We start from the raw sequence: 18,764 nt of genomic DNA, 5'->3' as shown, positions 1-18,764 counted from the left end.
TCAAAGCCTCGGGGCCAACCAGGTAATAACCCTCATGGAAGCGGGGTCAAAGGGCTTTCTTTGAACCTCTGTTTTCCTCTGCTAGAAATTACAAATCATAGCTCTCATGAGGTTAGTGATGCTTTTTTGGTGCTGTGTTGTCTGATTTGAATTGCTTATTTTCTTTTTCCCTCATTTTGAGGAGCATCCGCTTTGGTGTCTCTCAGTGTTGGGTTAAATCACGGCTCTGCCGCCTAGCAGCTGTAAAACTTTAGAAATGTGACTTAATCTCAATGAACATCACTTTCCTCACCTGTAAAATAAGATAATGATACCAGTAATGCAGCCTAATTGTGGGACTTAAATACCATGGCATAGGCATCCACTAGACATCAATGATTCATTTAGATTGATTTAAATGGGCTGAGGTTGTGGCTCAGTGATGGGCTGAGGTTGTGGTTCAGTGGTGGGCTGAGGTTGTGGCTCAGTGGTAGAGCGCTCACCTACCATGCATGAGGCACTGGGTTCAATCCTCAGCACCACATAAAAATAAAATAAAAATCTTGTGTTCACCAATAACTAAAAAATAAATATATAAAAATAAATAAATAACTTTAAAAAAATAAAAATAAATAAATAAAAAAGCTGCATCCTTCTTCCCCCAGATATCTTGATAGATAAATTTTAACAATTTGCATTATAAAGGGTTTTAGGACACTGATAATATTCCATTACTTGTGGGAGGACATAAGTGTGCGCTCATGTGATTAATAAAAAAGGAGGGTTTACAACAGTTCCACACTCTTCGCCTTTTGTTTTCTCCTGTTAACGCTCATCAAAGTGTTCATATGGACCCCACGTTAGATTTTCCAGGAAAGTCTCCAGTTCAGATCTGTAATTCCACTATTCCCCCTAAGTCATCTATTCTTTGGTAGCTCGACCATGTGTCCTGGCTTTTTACCATAAATTATGATCAAATAAAAACTGAATGGGTCATTCACTTAAATAATTATTTGACAAAGAAAATCTAGAACCTAGTTTCAGACTCACACTAGCATAAAGCCTAGATAGATGAAAAAGAAGGGAATAAGGATGACTATTTTAAACTTATGCAACAGTGACGGTCAGATAGTCTGATATAAATTCCAAAAATTCTAAGGGAGATCATACATAGGACAATGTAATTTTTTTGAAAATTTCAGAATGGTAAAAAAAATATGAACCAGAGAAAAATAGAAACTGGGAAACACTGTTAATAGCATATAAAAGACATACAAAAAGTTTTCACAAATCATGATCAAAAAGAACGATGAATGCACAGTGGCGCACGCCTGTAATCCCAGCAGCTCTGGAGGTTGAGGCAGGAGGATCACGAGTTCAAAGCCAGCCTCGGCAAAATTAAGGTGCTAAGTAACTCAGTGGAAACCCTGTCTCTAAACAAAATACAAAATAGGACTGGGATGTGGCTCAGTGGTCAAGTACCACCTCCAAAAAATGATGAAATAGAAAAATATTAAAAACTGTCAACTTAAAATTCACAAAAGAAAAACAAAAAGCTAATCATTATAAAAAGATGATTTTATTAGCAACTTTAATATAGTGACAAAATACTGATGTTTTCTTTAATATACCTAAATTAGGAGGGAAAAAAGGTGGGTGGGGGGCGTGGGATTTTGGTGTAGAGGTTGGAGAAACCAATATCCCTGAAAACTACTGGTGGAATACATGGTAAAACCTTTCAGAAGGAATTTTAGCAGAGTTTCAAAACAAAAATGTGCACACTCTGTTAAGTTGCAACCTGGCATAGGTGAATTTATATGAGAATCAAAACTGCATGAGGAAATGTGAGTACAAGAACACCATTAAAATCAATCTGCTTCTGAGAAACAAAACCATAATGATGCAATTTATATAAAATTGTACAAAGAGATTCATAGAAAGATGTCTGTAAGGCTATTCACTGAATAGTTTAGTTCTGAGCAATGGTATTTAATTTTTATTTTCTGGTTTTGCATTGATGTTTTCATAACATATACTTTTTGATAATGGGGGAAGATAACAAAGCTACTAAAAAAAGTGATGTCAACAAACTATAAAGGAAAAAGTGCTGGATTGAAGTCAGATCTAGTTGTAACTAGTAAAAATGAGACTTCATAGCTATAGACCTCAGGGTTTTTTTTTAACCTTTAAAATTTGAATGTTGGGCCTTATGTTTAGTTTGAACCTTAACATTAAAAAAATTCAGTGTTGGAACCATTTGATTTGCTTTTCTTGACTTTAGAAAGCCCATCACTATCTAGTTGAGAAACTCGCCCTCTGCTGGCTCTCCAGAAAATAACAGGAACCGGCTTTCCCGTGGTTTATTAATTGCCTTCTCCATTTAGACTATTAAATTGTTCAGACTGCTGTAGTTAGGTCTCAGGCACTGGTCCAGAATGCCTTGCAAGAAAGAACAAAATCGTTTAAATTAAGTTCTCCTATCTCTACATTAACTTGATATTCTCTTCATTGCAAAATCTGGATTTCACCAGAAAAATATTATTTTCCTCCATTAAATTCCTAGGTCCTTTAAATTGGTGCAAATGTGTTCTGATTGCAGATCTAGGAAAATATAGGAGTTGCAAAGAAAAACTAATTAGGACTCTGAGATTCTTGGAGCTGAAGTATCGAAAGTACTGTCCTCAGGGGAAAAGGAAGATGGCATCCAGAAGTATGCGACTGCTCCTGCTGCTGAGCTGTGTGCTCAGCCCTGAAGTCCTAGGTGGTGAGTAAGGCCATTGAGCGGGACCTGAGCCCATGGTTGATCCCACAATGTTCATGATACAGTCATGGACTTTCCCTCTCCTGCCCCCACCTCCAAAAAATGTCATTTGAGTACTGCAGGAAATACATGTTAAAGGTGCAAATGAACAACAATGTGGTAAAAAGTTCAAGGGCTCTCGAATCAAACTAAAGCCAACCCTAGGTGGTTGTAAGTCAGACTTAAATAGAATACGTTTTGAAAGTTCATTGTGAAGGATATAGAAACTGTTGAAAACACCATACACCTAGCAGACAGCCAATAAATGATAGCTATCTTCAGAACTTTGTAATATTTAGGCACTGTTTTCCTAGAGTTCCACTGAGCAGGAACTCCAGTTTGCAAGAAATCCGCAACCTAATCAGAGAGATGACTCTTCCACACTTATAGGCCAAGAGTCAAGTACAAAGTAGCATGTCAACAAAATGGGAAGCAATGCTATAGAATCTACCAATGGAGAAAGTGGGGGATGGGGAACTGAGTGTGCTAAGAATAAACATCATGGAATATCTGAAATCTTCTATTTCCATAAATGTGGGTTTATGTGATGTATCTATTTTGTTCTATTTATGAGAAAAATGAGGCCCAGAGAAAGGTGGAGACTTGCCCAAGATCACACAACAAGATGATGTTTTCCTCTGGCTGGTTCCTGGCCCTAAGTGTCTGGTGTAATCCCATGTGGCCTTCTGGGAGTTGTATGTGGAAGAGTGAAGAATCCTGACTGGAGCATCACTTCTGTTGAGAAGAAGGGCTTCTAAGGGATCCTTAACTTAGCATTGCTGTCCATAACTTAGCATTGTTCCCACTTACCCTTGGAAGGAAATCTGAAGGAAAGCAGCATTCTTGGGTACCATGTTGGCCCCCACGGTTGAAATCTGTGGACCTTGCTATCTTCTACTCTTTATACATCCTTGTACTATGTGGCTCTCTGTCCTCAACCCCACAACTATTTCTAGCTACTAATTCTTTCAACCATTTATGGGTGTTCAGATTCTGGGAACTCAGTCATCTTTTCTTTCCTTTCTTCTTCTTTTTTTTTTTTTTTTTTTTGAGAGAGAGAGAGAGAGAATTCTTTAATATTTATTTTTTTAGTTTTCGGTGGACACAACATCTTTATTTTATTTTTATGTAGTGTTGAGGATCGAACCCAGCGCCCTGCGCATGCCAGGCAAGTGTGTTACTGCTTGAGCCACATCCCCAGCCCTTCCTAATATTTCTTATTGGTGCATTATAATTATACAGAATGGTGGAATTCATTGTTAAATATTTGTATATGCACATGATACATCAGTATAATTTGGCCAATAGCGTTCCTTATTATTTTCCCTTTCCTCCTCTCTTTCCTCCTCCTAATCCTTTCCCTCTACTCCACTGATATCCCTTTAATTTTCATAAGATTCCCCCACCCCCCACTACCTTTCCTTTCCTTTTTCCTCTGTGGCTTCCACAAGTGACAGAAACATACAACCCTTAACTTTACAAGTTTGGCTTATTTCACTTAACACAATGTTTTCAACTTCCATTCCTTTTCTTGCAAATGGCATAATTCTGTTCTTCTTTATGGTTGAATAAAACTCCATTGTGTACAGATACCACATTTTCTTCATCCCTTCATCCATTGATGGACATCAGCCACCTTTTCTGAACTGGGCAAGAGTATGCAGGACTGCCCTGAACTCCCCTGCACGGTTACCTTCGTGGCCATTTCTACATAGCCTGGTAGTTTCTTGCTGCTCTGGTGCTGGGTTGACCTCAGGCTGGGGCTGGCATTTGCTTCTGCTCTATCCTGGGAAATAATAAGCAAACCCGTATTTCAGATTTCACCAACCTCTCTAGTTTCCCTCTTTAGGAGCATATGTTGTAAATATGTCATATCTGTATATTCTCTGTGCTATGGCTTATGGGAAAAGTCTGATCTTGCACTTAAAGGAAGTATGGAGAACTTAGAAATGAATTTTCTCTCTCAACAGGACCTATGGTCATGATTGTAACTCTTATTGTTTCTGCAATGATTTCTTTGTTCTGGCCTGTGTCTGTCCTTCACCTTGGAGCAATGCATAGGATCAATTCAATGGTTAGAGAGCCATAGAGCATCATGATTCAGAGACAACAAAAAAAGGCTTCATCTGGTTAATATTTTCAATAATATTATACTGACTATGGTAATAATGATGATTTTAATAGCAATGATTCTATCAGCTAGTATTTATTGAACAATTACAATATACTAGGCTCTGTGCTAATCACCGTATATTCGTTAAACTAATTAATCCTCCCAGGAACTCTCTGAAGAAGATATATATTGTGAACCCCACTCTGCAGACAAGAAAACAAGACCAGAGGAGGTTAAACAGTGTTCCTGACATTGCTCCTCTGGCAAGAGAAGCAGCGCCTCAGCATAACACTTCTGGTAAAGAAGTTGGTCTCTGATGGAGAAAGACGGTCAGAGAAGTACAGACCAGATGTCAACAGCTGAGACTTCTTGTCACTGCATGCATATAATGGGGAGCTCTAGCATCATGAGAGGTGGGATCTAGGGTCTAGGGCTGCTGGAAAAACATTGATCCCTTCCTGAGGGTCCACTACACTCCCCATCTGGTGACTTCAGAGGGTCTTCCTAAAGAGATCTCTTCCTCTAAACAATGAGATACCCATCCCTATGTCTCAGGGAGGGTCTGGTACTTAGGGCATTCTGAAAATAATGTGGTTGGTTTTTAAAACAAATAGCTTCAGAATAGTGACTAAGAAGGCAGGAGCTTCTCCTTGGAGTCAGACTCTCTGGGGTGAAATCTTGTCTCTGTCTTTGCTATGTGATCCTAGGACATGACCATTTGATTTTCTCATCTGGATCAAGGGGATGAGTATCTAACTCATAGGGTTATTGTGGGGATGATTGAAATATATGTAAATCCATGAGTGTGTGGAGCAGTAGGAGGCACAGCAGTGCCTCAGCAGAGCAGCAGTTGGTTGCATTTCTAGGAGCTGAAATGTCTCCACCAGGGGGCACATGGCCAGAGCTGCACTCCTGCGGGGCCAAGGGGAGAGCAGAGGAAGATGGAGAAAGAACAGAAGGCGAACACAGAATTGCAGATAAAGAGAGACATACAAGCCCTTGTCATCAGGAGAAAAAGTAGCTAAGTCATCTTTAAAGAATCTTGCTTTAAAAAAAAAAAAAGAGTGACACACAGAGCACAGAGACCAAAGAGAAAGCGAGAGACAGAGAGACATGGAGACAAAGAAAGAGAAACCAACACTTAGAAAGACCTGGAGATGCACAGAGACAGATTGGGGAAAATAACCAAGATGATCAGAGATGGAGAGAAACCCTCAAAGAAACAGACACAGAGGAAGGAATGAGGGGAGAAGAGATTACTGATTGTCTGGCCTGAAATGTAAATTAGGTCTCCTTTTCCCGACCCCCCCTACCCACTCTGGATCCTCTGCCTGTGCCCCTGGGATCTCTGCTGTCACTACCCAGAGTCAGGAGAAGGAAAGGCCACCGCGATGGAGGATCTGTCCTGACGCATTTGCCCACAGAACACCAAAGATTCTGGCATTTCAGGATTAATGAGGAATTCTGATCCAACTGCACCAAGAATATTGGGTGTGAGGTCAGGGCTCTTTGTCCTCAGACTTAGGCTGGAAGACTTGGGCTCTTCTTGACCCTTCTTTCAGAATATCCCCACCAATAGTAAGTCAGAAGCTTTGCTTCTGAATGTATCTTCAGGCTGCCCCTTTCAGACATCGGAGCCAGTTCATCAGCTCTGTCTTTACGGATGATGATCAATGGTCAGCCTCCTTCTTAAGAAGATCAGCTTTAACTTTAAGGGTCAAGGATCTTCTTTGCTTTCTTTCCTCCTGATATCGTAAGTGAGGCATCCCAACCTGCTGATCATTTCTGTTGCTAAACTCCTAATTTCTAATTATTTCATATTTATTGAAGGTTGCGAAAGTTAGTGGCGGGAACATGGAATTTTAAGTCTTAGAACTGAATCTAAAAAGCAGCTTTTCCATGTTACTGTGTGACCTTGAGCAGGTGACCACTCCGCCTGTTTCCTCATCTCCCTAAATTATTCTGATAAAAACATAATATGGATAAGCCCCTTTGCCTAGTACCTGGCACCAAGTAAGTGATTCCTATGTAGAATTTGGTGATAGTGGTGACAGCATTAGGAGCAGCAGTGGTATAAATTTTTTCTTTTTCACGTAACATAAAATTTTGTCCAATTTTCTAGAGGTAGTTGAACACAAGGCATTTAAATAAATGAATTTTTATTTAAATGAGTGTTTACTTAAATGAGTATAGTGACAGCTGCTTGGTCTCAGTGTATTTCTGGTACCCCTCAGCACTTTTCCTTCTTAGCTGGGTGATCATTAGCCATCATTCATAGACACAACAGCACATGGGAAGGATCTAAATCTATAATGAGCATCTTGTTCCAAGCCACAGCTGGGACTGCAGTACAGGAAGATGTGGCTGGATACTAGATTGAGAAAGTCCTTAAATGCTAATGAACAAGAGCTTATGTGAAAGCAGTGGGGAGCACCTGGAGATGAAACAGATCAGAAGGGCAGAGCAAACCAATGACAACAGTGTCAACTGATTGGGAAGAGAAGAATGTTGCTATGATAACTAGTCCGTGGACAGCCACTGTGGGAGGAAAGACCCTTGTACCCATCCAGGGCGTCAGAGTGTAGCCACATTATCACAAAGCCCAGACTACTAGCTTGACATTCCCTTTGTCACCTAGCCCCTCTGCACTTCCATCCATATCCCCTTCATAAACTTCCAAATCAAGTGATGTGGCCCATTCACCAGTTGGTGAGCAGAAAGAGTGTGAGTTGCCCTGAATCATGACTTTCTTTGCCTCTTCTGCCCAACCCATCCCCTTTTCTTAACATGTCCCCTCCCCTTGCAACAGAAGCACAGCCCACCTGTGCTCTGCTTCCAGCCAAGTTGCCTTTGAACCTGTTCCATGTATCTCCACCTAACGGATTCTTTCCTCTCACTGATACCTAAACCCACCACTTTACACCCCTCCTCCAGTCCTGTGCTGCCTGAATCATAGTTGTTTGGTCTCAGATGCCAATGTGGTTTTCTGCCAGATGCTGAGTATGTTTACCCAGTTATGCATTTTAGATCTGAGGAAATGGCCACAGTTGCTTAACCACAGTTGGTTAGGGGACCCACTGTGAGACAGACCTGAACCAAAATTCCATTGTTCACCTGACCTCTATAAGCCCCACTCTTGACTGCTAGGCCACAGTATCATTTGGGGTCTCCTAGAATTAGTGTCAGTTCAGAGTCAGTGTCCAGCAGTCCCAGAAAGCTCTGACTATTTTCTTTTCTCCACTGCACAGCTCTTCTAGTAAAAGGCCACAGGTCCCTTTGAGGAAGGCTGAGGGAAAGATTAACAGTGTACATTTTTAGCAATGCAGCAGGGTCCTTCTGAAGAAAGGACTCTTCTATCTTTTCATTCAAAGAGTTCTCAATCTATAAGCTGCATCAAATCTGGTATTGATTGTTTTTGCTGTCATAACTTTTAATTTTTCTTGCTTTTGTTTTTGAACAGATATCCTCATGAGACCCAGCTGTGCTACCGGATGGTTTTACTACAGGTCCAATTGCTATGGATACTTCCGGAAGCTGAGAAACTGGTCTGATGCTGAGGTAAGGGATTTGACCATTTGGCTTCTCTCAAGCAAGGGGCCATCCAGAGCCCCAGGTCTCATTTGATTCAGAATGAAGAGATCCCCCTTGGCATTTTGAGGAGAAGCCACCTGGATGGTGAAATATAGAGAAGAGGGTTGCTGTGTTCAACTCCTTCCATATTGTAAGCACTGATAAAGCAGATACGATATACTCAGGCCCTGGATGGGCTGCAAGGACACAAGAATGAATAGGAAACAGCCCCTGCCCTCAACATAGAACAAAGGAGAATGAAAAGACCAGAATCTTGCAGGAAAAATTAGTTGAATTCTTGAGTGAGATTTACCAGAAAGAGAGTAATATGTAGAAAGGCGTGGAACAGAGGCCTCAGAACTGCCTAAAGAAATGGAAGTGATCCCAACAAATGGGAGGTTTCATTGCTCTACACAACCCCAAAATGTACTGATGTTGTTTCATGGAGACTTTGTGTGCAGCATCCCCAAATAGCCAGCCAGTCTCAGTAAGTGGAGATTCACTGTTGTTTCTGAATGTGGTTTATCGAAGCGACTGGCTGGGGGGTATGATGTGGCATGATCTGGTCTCAGAGCCCCTGCACATAACTTAAAAGAAATAAAGCAAGGGTGGAGCACCTACCACGTGATAGCTACTGAGGACTCCAAAAATAATCTATGGCTTTAAAAAGTACAGGATGAGTGAGGATTGTGACATTTGAACAGAAAATGCCAACACAGCATGAGCATAGATGACTTTTCGAAGATTATACCAAAAATGACTAATAGGGAAAACCCAGGGAGGTCTGCAGTAATGCAGTGCTTTCCTGAGCTGAGTCCTGAATAACCAGAGAGAGAGAGAGAGAGAGAGAGAGAGTGCACGCACGTGCAATGGAGGGAAGGAGGGAGAGAAAGAGTGTGTGAGAGAGCATTAAGCAAAGGAATTTCCCAAACTGCAATTTTGAGTAAACTGAACCTCAGAGAGGTGAAGTGACTTGTCAAGGTCACAAGTACTAACAAAAGGCAAGACCAGGTCATCAGGCACTTTCTCTGACCCTAAATCTCTTGCCTTCACCTTGTCCTGCCTGTTCCTCACAGACCTGACTCTGTGGCATTGTTTTTTCCCGTGGTGACAGGAATCTGCTGTGGGATTTAAGTCTTAGTTGCTGGAGGAGTAAGAGGGGGCTATGTGAGTCCCTTCTGCTTGGCACACTAAGGTTCCAAGGAGAGGGCTGTGCTTTGGAACATCAAGGCATCATTAATGGGACCTCTCCTTGTGTGCAGCTTGAGTGTCAGTCTTATGGAAACGGAGCCCACTTGGCATCTATCCTGAATCTAAAGGAAGCCAGCGTCATAGCAGAGTACATAAGTGGCTATCAAAGAACCCAGCCTGTATGGATTGGCCTGCATGATCCACAGAAGGTAACCCCAGACATGGCTCACAAATGCCTTTTGAAAAAGCCAGGAAGATAGCCCCTTTCTGGGAAATGCCTCGTGGCCCACTAATAGGGGTACAGGTAGTAGCTCTTCTGTCAGGTGCCTCTAACCGATAAAAGCCAAGACATCAGGGTCAAGAACCCAGATCTGGCCTACAGTGGAGGATATAATTTAAATAGTACCATTTTACAAACTTCTACCATTTTACAAACTTCTTGAATCTTAGAATGTGAAATTACCAGCTTTCTAGACCCTTTCAAAAAAGAAATTAGGTTGGTGTCAGTATGTGCGTGTCTGTCTGTGTGTTTGTATGTGTGTGCAGGGAGACTTGTCATGAAACTCAGATTTATTACATCTTCATTAGATCTTTAATGGAAATTGAAAACTTTTTGCTGATCTTTTTCTCAGATGCTGTTATTTCTTTTCATTATCCTTGAGTTTTTTCCCACTGAACTCTGGCTGTACCTTCCATCAATACTTCATTGTAAGGCATGCCATGTGAGGTCTCCGAAAGGTTGCTGAGGTCTGCAGTTTATAGATATTTTGTGGAGCTTTGGTTCTTAACTCATAGGGACACAGGAGAAAACCCCAAAGCTTTGTTTCTTGGTCACACTGCAAGAGATACCATAGACATTCATATCACATCTGTCGTGAACGCATATTTATCCTTTAGAATGTACCATAAATATCTTCCTGTTTTTTCTCCTCTTGAATAGTATGAGAAAACCAGTAACCTTTGGTCATAGTTGCTACAAATATTTTATGCATCCTTTAATGATGTTTATTTGATTATCATAAATTTTACATTTTTATCTATTCATAATTGCTGTGAAATAGAATTCTGCTCTTCAGAGATAGGATAAATATTTACATCTATTTCTAGAAGAGCTTTGTAGTTTAATGTTTTATATTTGTGACCGAGAAAAATAAGTGACAAATAAACATTTTAAAAATTGAGTAATGTCTCTTGCAGTCAAATAATGTAAATTAAGATAATATAATTTGACTTGTTAGATTGTCTAATTTTTGCTTTGTCTTGATGAATATTTTTAAGTATATTGAGAAATTGTTCTTATGCCCAGTTTGTAAGCATGTAACTTCTTCAACTGAACTATTTTGAAACATACTTTTGGCAATTCATATCAATAATCTCAAAATATTCATACCCTTTAACCCATTAATTCTACTTCTGAAATTCTATCATAAGGAAATATGATAGAATATGAAACAGCTTTATGAACTATTCATAAAGTATTCAGAGCAGTTTTCTTTATAATAATTGTAATTTGGAAATAATATAAATGTCAATAGAAGAAAATAAAGGGAAATTATTGTACATTTGTCCATTAAAAATAATTGGAAAACAAGTTACAAATTGAATATATATTTTAAAGATTACAACATTGGGGAAATACTTCAAAACATTGATATGGGAAAAGTTGTTTGTTTGGTTTTTTGTTTGTTTGATAGGACCCAAAAAGTAAAGGCAAAAATAGAGAAATAATCTCTGAAGAGTAAAGTTCTGTTTAATAGTAATTGTGAATAGATAAGAATATAAAATTTATGATAGTTAAATAATCATCAAACTAAGAAGCTTCCCTGTAGCAAAAGAAACATCAACAGAATGAAGAGACAGCCTGTAGAATGGGAGGACATATTTACAAACTATTCATCTGACAAGGGATTAGTATTCAGAATATAGGAGGAACTCAACAAACTTAACAAAAAAAATCTAATTAAAAAATGGACTAAAAATGTGAATAGGTGTTTTTCAAAGAAAGACATGCAAATGGTCGATGAGTGCTGGAAAATGTTCAACATCACAAATCATCAGGGAAATGCAAATCAAAACCACCTGTCACCTCACCGTGGTGAGAATGGACATTATCAAATAGAACCAATAATAAAGGCAGTTAGGATCTGGGGGAAGAGGGAACCCTGGCACACTGTTGATGGGAATACAAATTAGTACAGCCATTATGGAAAACAGTATGGGGGTTCCTTTGAAATTAAAAATTGAGTTATGATGGGGCCCAGAAATCCCACTATTGGGTATTTAGCCAAAGGAAAAGAAACTATTATGTCAAGGAGATACCTGTACTCTCAAGTTTATTGCAGCACTATTCATAGTAGTCAAGTTATGGAATCAACCTAAGGATCAATAGATAAGGAAAACGTGGCCTTGTATACAATGGAATTTTATTTATCCATAAAAAAATAAAATCCTCCTGTGTGCAGCAACATAGTTAGAACTGGAGATTGCTAGGTTAAGTGAAATAAGCCAGACACAGAAAAATGCCACATCTTCTCACTCCTCTGTAGAAACTGTGAAGAATGGAGTGGAAGAGTGGTCACTAGAGACAGGAAAAAGCAAGTCTTCCTGCCCTCCAGGAGAGGGAAATGATTGAAAATTGGGCGCCAAAACACAGATTAGAGGAATTTTTTTCTGTCTTTCCGTAGTACAATTGGGTGACTCTTGTCTACAGCAATCCCTGATATATTTCAAAATAACTTGAAGATTATGAACATTCTGAACACATAGAGATGATTAATATTTGAAGAGATGGAAGTGCCTTTACTCTAACCGATTATTACCCATTATATATGTATGTATTTGATTATCACATTATAAGTATATACAAATATTATTTCTTTATGAGTAAACAGAGAAATGTAATGATCCATGAAAATATTCACTTCAGAAGTAAGTTTGCTGAAATAGCAGCAATTTTCTCCTCTCAGTGTTTGAGGGTAGTAACTTTTCTGTTTTTCATTCTGTACATATTCCTGTACTTCCCAGTTTTTACAGTGAAAACTACTTTAAAAATGCCTACAGGGGTTCGGGCTTGGGAAGGTAGGCTGTCTAACTTCTGTCTCCTATCATTGCAGAAGCAGCAGTGGCAGTGGATTGATGGGGCCTCATACCTGTACAGACCCTGGAGCAGCAGGTCCCTGGGTGGGAACAAGCACTGCACCGAGATGGGCTACAGGAACAGTAAGTGTACCTGCATTCCGTACCTCTTCCCAAAGCACGGCTCCTTCCCTTGATCTGTTGAGAGCAAAGATGGACATTGTCACATTTTCCCTGTCACACCAACAATTTTCTCCTATAGGACAATGGCATTGCCAAAGCAAATGCTTACCAAACTTCAGTCGTCTGTGACCACTGAACAATCTTTGCCATGCCAATATACAAGCTGTTCAACAATTTACTCTGTATTTTCTTTAGATCCATTCTTACATATTTTCTTAAATATATTTATTTTAAAATCATACTGTATACCCTGAAGGGGACACATTTCCCCCTTTGGTAAATCCAGGCTGAATCTCAGCTGCAAACTGCATGCACTCAGTCACTTGGGGTTCAGGCTTACCTTTGCTTGCTTTCATTCTTCTCTGTTTATGATACTAAGTTATATTTCCCAACCTTGATACCAAGGACCAATGATGTGGAATGGAAATTCATTGTTGGCAGGGGGGCGGGTTATCCTGTATAATCTGGGAAGTTTAGCAGCATCCCTGGTCTCTCTAGTCCATAGATCCCATAAGCACCACTCTCCTTCCCAGGATGTGCCTACCAAAAAATCTCTCCAGATATTGCTAACTGTCCTCCCTGGGGTCAGATTCACTGGGCATTGAGAACCACAGCCAGTAAGTGAATGGAAGTTTTCAGTGGCAAAATAAGAACACAGAGTTTTAAAGGTGAAAGAATATGTATATTTGAGAACATCTTTGTGAGTCTAAAAGACCACCATAAGTGACACCAGACCCCGCTCTTAGCCAAAAAGTGGACTGGTGCAGGGACTGGGTCAACTACTCAGGAACTGGGTCTAGGATAGAAAAGGGACCAGGTGCTTTGGCTTACTACTAACCGAGGGATAAAGCTCATAAGAACAACAACAAAAAAGAGTGAGGGAACTTTCTAACAACAAAGGGGGGAGGGTGAACATGAGGAGACAGACTTGAGGAAGACCCTCAGAGACAGAAAGCTGGAGAGGGGATTTTTCACTGACCATCAGAGTCCATACTACTGTACAAGGCATCTGTCAGCTCAGCTGAAAGAAACACAGTCAGGACCCATCAGCAGAAGCTACCAAAATGTGGATGCCTACCCAAATGAAGGAGGAAGCTGAGCTTTCGGCACCATCCAAACACACCACAGGCTCGCCCAGGAAGTTGTGATAAACCCATTGCTAGAGCCAACTAAGCAAAAGGTGGACATCATAGTTTTCATTGTAGTTGAAACATTCAGAGTGTTTGACGAGAAGCTTAATGACACACAAAAGATCCACTGAGGAGCATGTTAAATTATAAATTCCAGGTATTCATTTCAGATCTACAACATAAGATTCTCCGAAGCTGGAAGATGGACCAGCTTTGGGAAAGTGGTATACCAGATGCCTCCCAGAGTCCCTCGCAGACTCAGGTTTCTGAGGTTTCCACTGGTCAAAGTTCTGAAACAAAAAAGTCTTTTCCCTGTCAGCTCTTGATCAGATGAGCCAAAAAAAAAAATTCCATAGTGATGTCACCTGTGTGGTAACGCTGGGAACCAAGAACCTCAGGTTCTCGGGAACATCCGGTCTGTTGCATCTCCTTCTTTCACTGTATTTACTTACCTCAACTTGACTCTTAGAGAACAGGCTCCCAGAAAGAAACCACAAGCAAGGAACCAAGGCTGAGTGAAAACCAGGTGGAAGGTAGAATTGGAAAGGACATGGTCTTCAACCCCATCAGTGTCATTTTCTATGTGGAAAATGGATTTTTGCCCCCAGATTCCCTTTCTACTTTTTAATTTTAAAATTTAAAGTGTGTAATATTAATTCCCCAACTCATAGTAATGTACATATTCTCCTCTCTCAGTGACAAGGCTCATTCCTTTTCTGATTTCTATTTAGAAAAAAAACAACAACAGAAAAAAAAAATAGGATATTTTATTCTGTGTGTCCTTTGGTCACCCTCTGGGACCTTCTGCTTTATTCCACAGTGTAACTGTTTTGTGACTCCCTGGTGGTGTTGTGTTTCCTGACTTATCTTTGGTTCACTTTGAGACATTTAATAATGGTAACTACATTTTGCAGTTTATAAAGAAATTTCACATTCAATCTGGTTTTGTGGTCAAGAGCAGGGGTTCTGTATTCTGAGTGCCCAGGTAGAATTCCAGCCTTCCCATTCCTTTGTGCCTCAGATGCCTAAAGGAAACAACAGTACCAACCATGTGAAGTGCTTCCACTGCAGTGCAGGCTGGGCTCATGACTCCTGTGCCCCAAAGTGAAGGAGTTTTATGTTTACTCCCCCTTCCCTACACTTTCCCTCCCATGATGGAGAAGGGAAGAAGAAAGAGAAAACAAATATCTCTCTAGGTGGGTGCCTGGGGTGAGCTGGCTACTCTTGGTTGCTTGAAGCTTCAGTTACAGTTTATTTATGGAATCTGTGGGTATCAACTCAAAAGCACACAGTAAGAACATCCCCCAGCTTAAGCAGCACCCAAAGCATTTATGCTCCAAACCAGACTCAACCAGACCAGACCCCCTTGTAAATTCCATGCTAGTGATCTCATGGCACCATCTTTTTGCCCTGCACTGTGAAAATGCCCAATAAGCCTGCCATCCCCATTGCATTTACACTGTGTGTCTCCAACTTTGGGTTCCATGGATGTGAACGTGGGCAGTCCCTTCTCTGTGCTTCCTGAGATCTTGGAATGGGAGAGGGAATGGAGCAACATCCCTCCCTCCTAGGCTTTCTCACACCCATGAAACACACTGCCAACAAGATCATGTCTGCTGGCCACAGCCCAAGCAGACACCAAATTGAGGAAAGATGCATCACTCTGTAGCAGAACACCCTGGGATGACAGGGGACTCTGAAGAACTTGATTTGGGGGGAGTGAAATAGTTGAGCCTCTCCTCAAAAACATCTCAAGTCCTTCAAAAGGCTACCCGCTGCTGGCTCCATTCATCTTTATAAATGGGTAGCCTGGTGGGATGTGACTGGCTTCATCAACTTCCAGTTCTTTGAGAAGAAGCTTCTTAGAGATCAACTATGGACTTTAAGAAGGAGCACCCCCAAGTCCTCACTGTACCCTTTGTCAAATATGAGACATTTTCAGTAGATTAATGTCAAGCCTTGCCTTCCTCCCAAACAGGATGGAAGGGAGCTTTTGCAAGTGCCTGTAACCTTTAAATGGTTCTTCTTTCCGTTAGTATTTGCATTAGTAAGGGATCTCCAGAGAAACACAAATAAAAGGATGTATGTATATAGAGAGATTTATTTAAAGGAAGTGGCACATGCAATTGTGAGGACTGGTCAGTCTGAAGCATGCAGGGCAGGTTGGCAGACTGAAAATTCCTGCAAGAGTCAACGCTTCATTCTCAAGCCTAATGACAGTCCAGAGGCAGAATTCCTTTTGCTTTAGGGGACCTTAGTCTTTCTTCTTAAAACCTTCAACTTATTAGACAAGGTTCACCTACATTATGGAGGGTAACTTGCTTTACTCAAAGTCTACTAATTTAAATGTCCATCGTAACTAAAAAAAAATACTGTCACCACAGCATCTAGACTGCTAGACAACTAGCAAACTGCTAGACATCTGGACCAAAAAACTGGACCTCATAGCCCGGCCAAGTTGATACATAAAATAGACATAATTAACCAGGTGCAGTGGCATATGCCTATAATCCCAGTGGCTTGGGGGACTGAGGCAGGAAGATCACAAGTTCAAAGCCAGTCTCAACAACTTAATGAAACCCTGTCTATAAATAAAATGCAAAAAAAGGTGGGGGGGGGGGCTTGGGAATGAGGCTGTTTGGTTAAGTGCTCTGGTACCAAAAATACAAAAACAGAAAAATAGCCATCACTGAGCTTTCCCCATGACTAAAAGCAAAACAACAAGACAACATGGGTAAGCTCAGTACTGAACTGGATTGATGATTGATTTAAATGCCTGTTTATTCTCTTACAGACTTTGTAACTTGGAACAAAAATGAATGCAGCAAGCGCCAACACTTCTTGTGCAAGTACCGACCATAGAGCAAGAATCAAGATTCTGCCAGCCCTTGCACAAACTTCTTGCTCTTCCTTCTCTGCCCTGCTGTCTAAATCTGATCATTGTCTCAGACAGTAGACATAGCCACTAAGGTGGATAAGGTCTCTAGTGCATGGATTTTATTAGGCCTAGAGACAGAGATCTCAGGATTGGTATGCTAGTGGCTTCTAGCACTAAATGCTCACCCCACAGTCTCTTTCCATTGTACTCTTTTTTCCTCCTCCCCTCTCTCTGATTGTCTCAAGCAGGCTAGGGGTGTGCATCCCCAACTGAGGAAACAGCTAGGTCTTTGGTTGTAAGTGTAAAGATTCAAAGACAGCAGAAAGACAAGAAGGAGCTTCTACCCAATTCAGCTTCTCCACCCTCTCCATAGCTCATGCCCACTCCATCAGCCACTCGCATTTTCTTCCTTTTACCGTGGAAACATTCATCACTAGAGTCCCTGGTAGACTGAGCTGGGCTATGAATTCTTTTAATAAATAGTTATATATATATAGGAGGATTCTGTGTTCCAATCCAGTGAGTGGAAAGGTAATATTAGACTCAGAAATACTCCTAAGCATTTCTTCATTTTCCTCCTTTGAGTCTCTGCCTCTCACCTGCTCAGCAGTAGCCCTGGCTGGAATAGGGGAGAAAAGGAGGTGACATGCCTGCCAACCGCAGAACAGGGATGAGTGGTGGGGGGGTCGTTGGATTATGCGTACTTCAGATCTGGGAGCTGGGAAGACAATCACAGATAGTGCAGCCTAGTGGGCTGAGGAGTCACCTACATGTCCTTTCTCAATTCTCAATTCTCTTTTGCTTTGACAGTTGAAATTGTTGTGTGGTTACTTCAATTATGAGGAAATAATTGTACCCTCGAACAGACTACGTCCCCTAGATCATAAATCTGCATAGCAATCTAAGAAATAAAAAGGACTTGATTATAGAAAGTTTTTTCTTTGGCAGGATCACGTTCCTATTTCTTAGAGGCAAAAGCAATGGGAAGGTCTTGGAGCCCCACCTTGCAGTCAGGCTGGGAGAAGGCAGCTGCTTCCTCTACTGGCACAGCAGCCAGTAAACATGCAGACTCTGCTACCCTAATTTGAAAACACTCCTTATCACCTCAGCAGTCCAAGACCACCCGCTGAGTGCTGGCTGAAAGAAGGGTTCAGGGAAGAAAGGACCATACTCTTCCTTGTCAAAGAAGAAAACATCAAAAGCAATGAATTATTCCTCTGAAGCATTAGAAAGGATTGTCCATATAAAAGATAAATCTGTTAATAGTGAGATTTCAGATGAGATGATAGGCAAGTGGCAAAGGGTCATCTTTTGGAAGAATAGAGTTAGTTTTGGCAAAATAGCACTACCAGTTCCTAAAAGGTCCCGAGTAGGTTGCCGCTGGGGAAAGAAAAGTACCAGATTCTTGGATAAAGAAAATAGATAAATCAGATTGCCAGACTGATGTGAGCCAGAGAAGCCTGCCAAGTTAAATGCCAAATATGTCAAGGATACATGGATGAAAATATCCCCTCAAAGTAGGTCTCATTTTTTTTTCTAAGACACATACCAAGAGATAAAAGAAAATATGGCCCACCTTCCCTTCTTAATTCATTTACATTTCCAGGAGGAATAATGCTTCATGATAGTAAAAGTAAGGATGAGCAACATGAAAAGCCAAAAAATAATAGACAGTAGATACATCAAAATAAAGTAAAATCTGTCATTCTGTAAATATACTAAAAATATTTAAAATACATTTTACACCAATGAAAACTCAAAACCAAAAAAAGCTAATAAAATAAAATTGAAAAAAAATATTTTAAAGTAATTCCAATTGAAAAGCATGGCCACCTTAACAGTCTT

The 18,764-nt window shown here is 40.6% G+C and overlaps 1 protein-coding gene across 1 annotated transcript; it reads left to right on the top strand.

Annotated features, from left to right (window-relative positions):
- Positions 1-2,676: 2,676 nt before the first annotated feature.
- Positions 2,677-17,558, top strand: Reg4 (regenerating family member 4). The gene is made up of 5 exons (XM_015502168.2): positions 2,677-2,743; positions 8,353-8,450; positions 9,725-9,862; positions 12,767-12,872; positions 16,836-17,558. Exons 1-5 carry the CDS (start codon positions 2,677-2,679, stop codon positions 16,901-16,903), a joined length of 477 nt encoding a protein of 158 aa, XP_015357654.1. The 3' UTR covers positions 16,904-17,558.
- Positions 17,559-18,764: the final 1,206 nt, after the last annotated feature.

This window comes from Marmota marmota, unplaced genomic scaffold (genome assembly GCF_001458135.2).
Source record: "Marmota marmota marmota unplaced genomic scaffold, marMar, whole genome shotgun sequence".
NCBI lineage: Eukaryota > Metazoa > Chordata > Mammalia > Rodentia > Sciuridae > Marmota > Marmota marmota.
The sequence above is the reverse complement of the archived record's forward strand: the minus strand, read 5'-3'. Positions and strand labels throughout refer to the sequence as shown.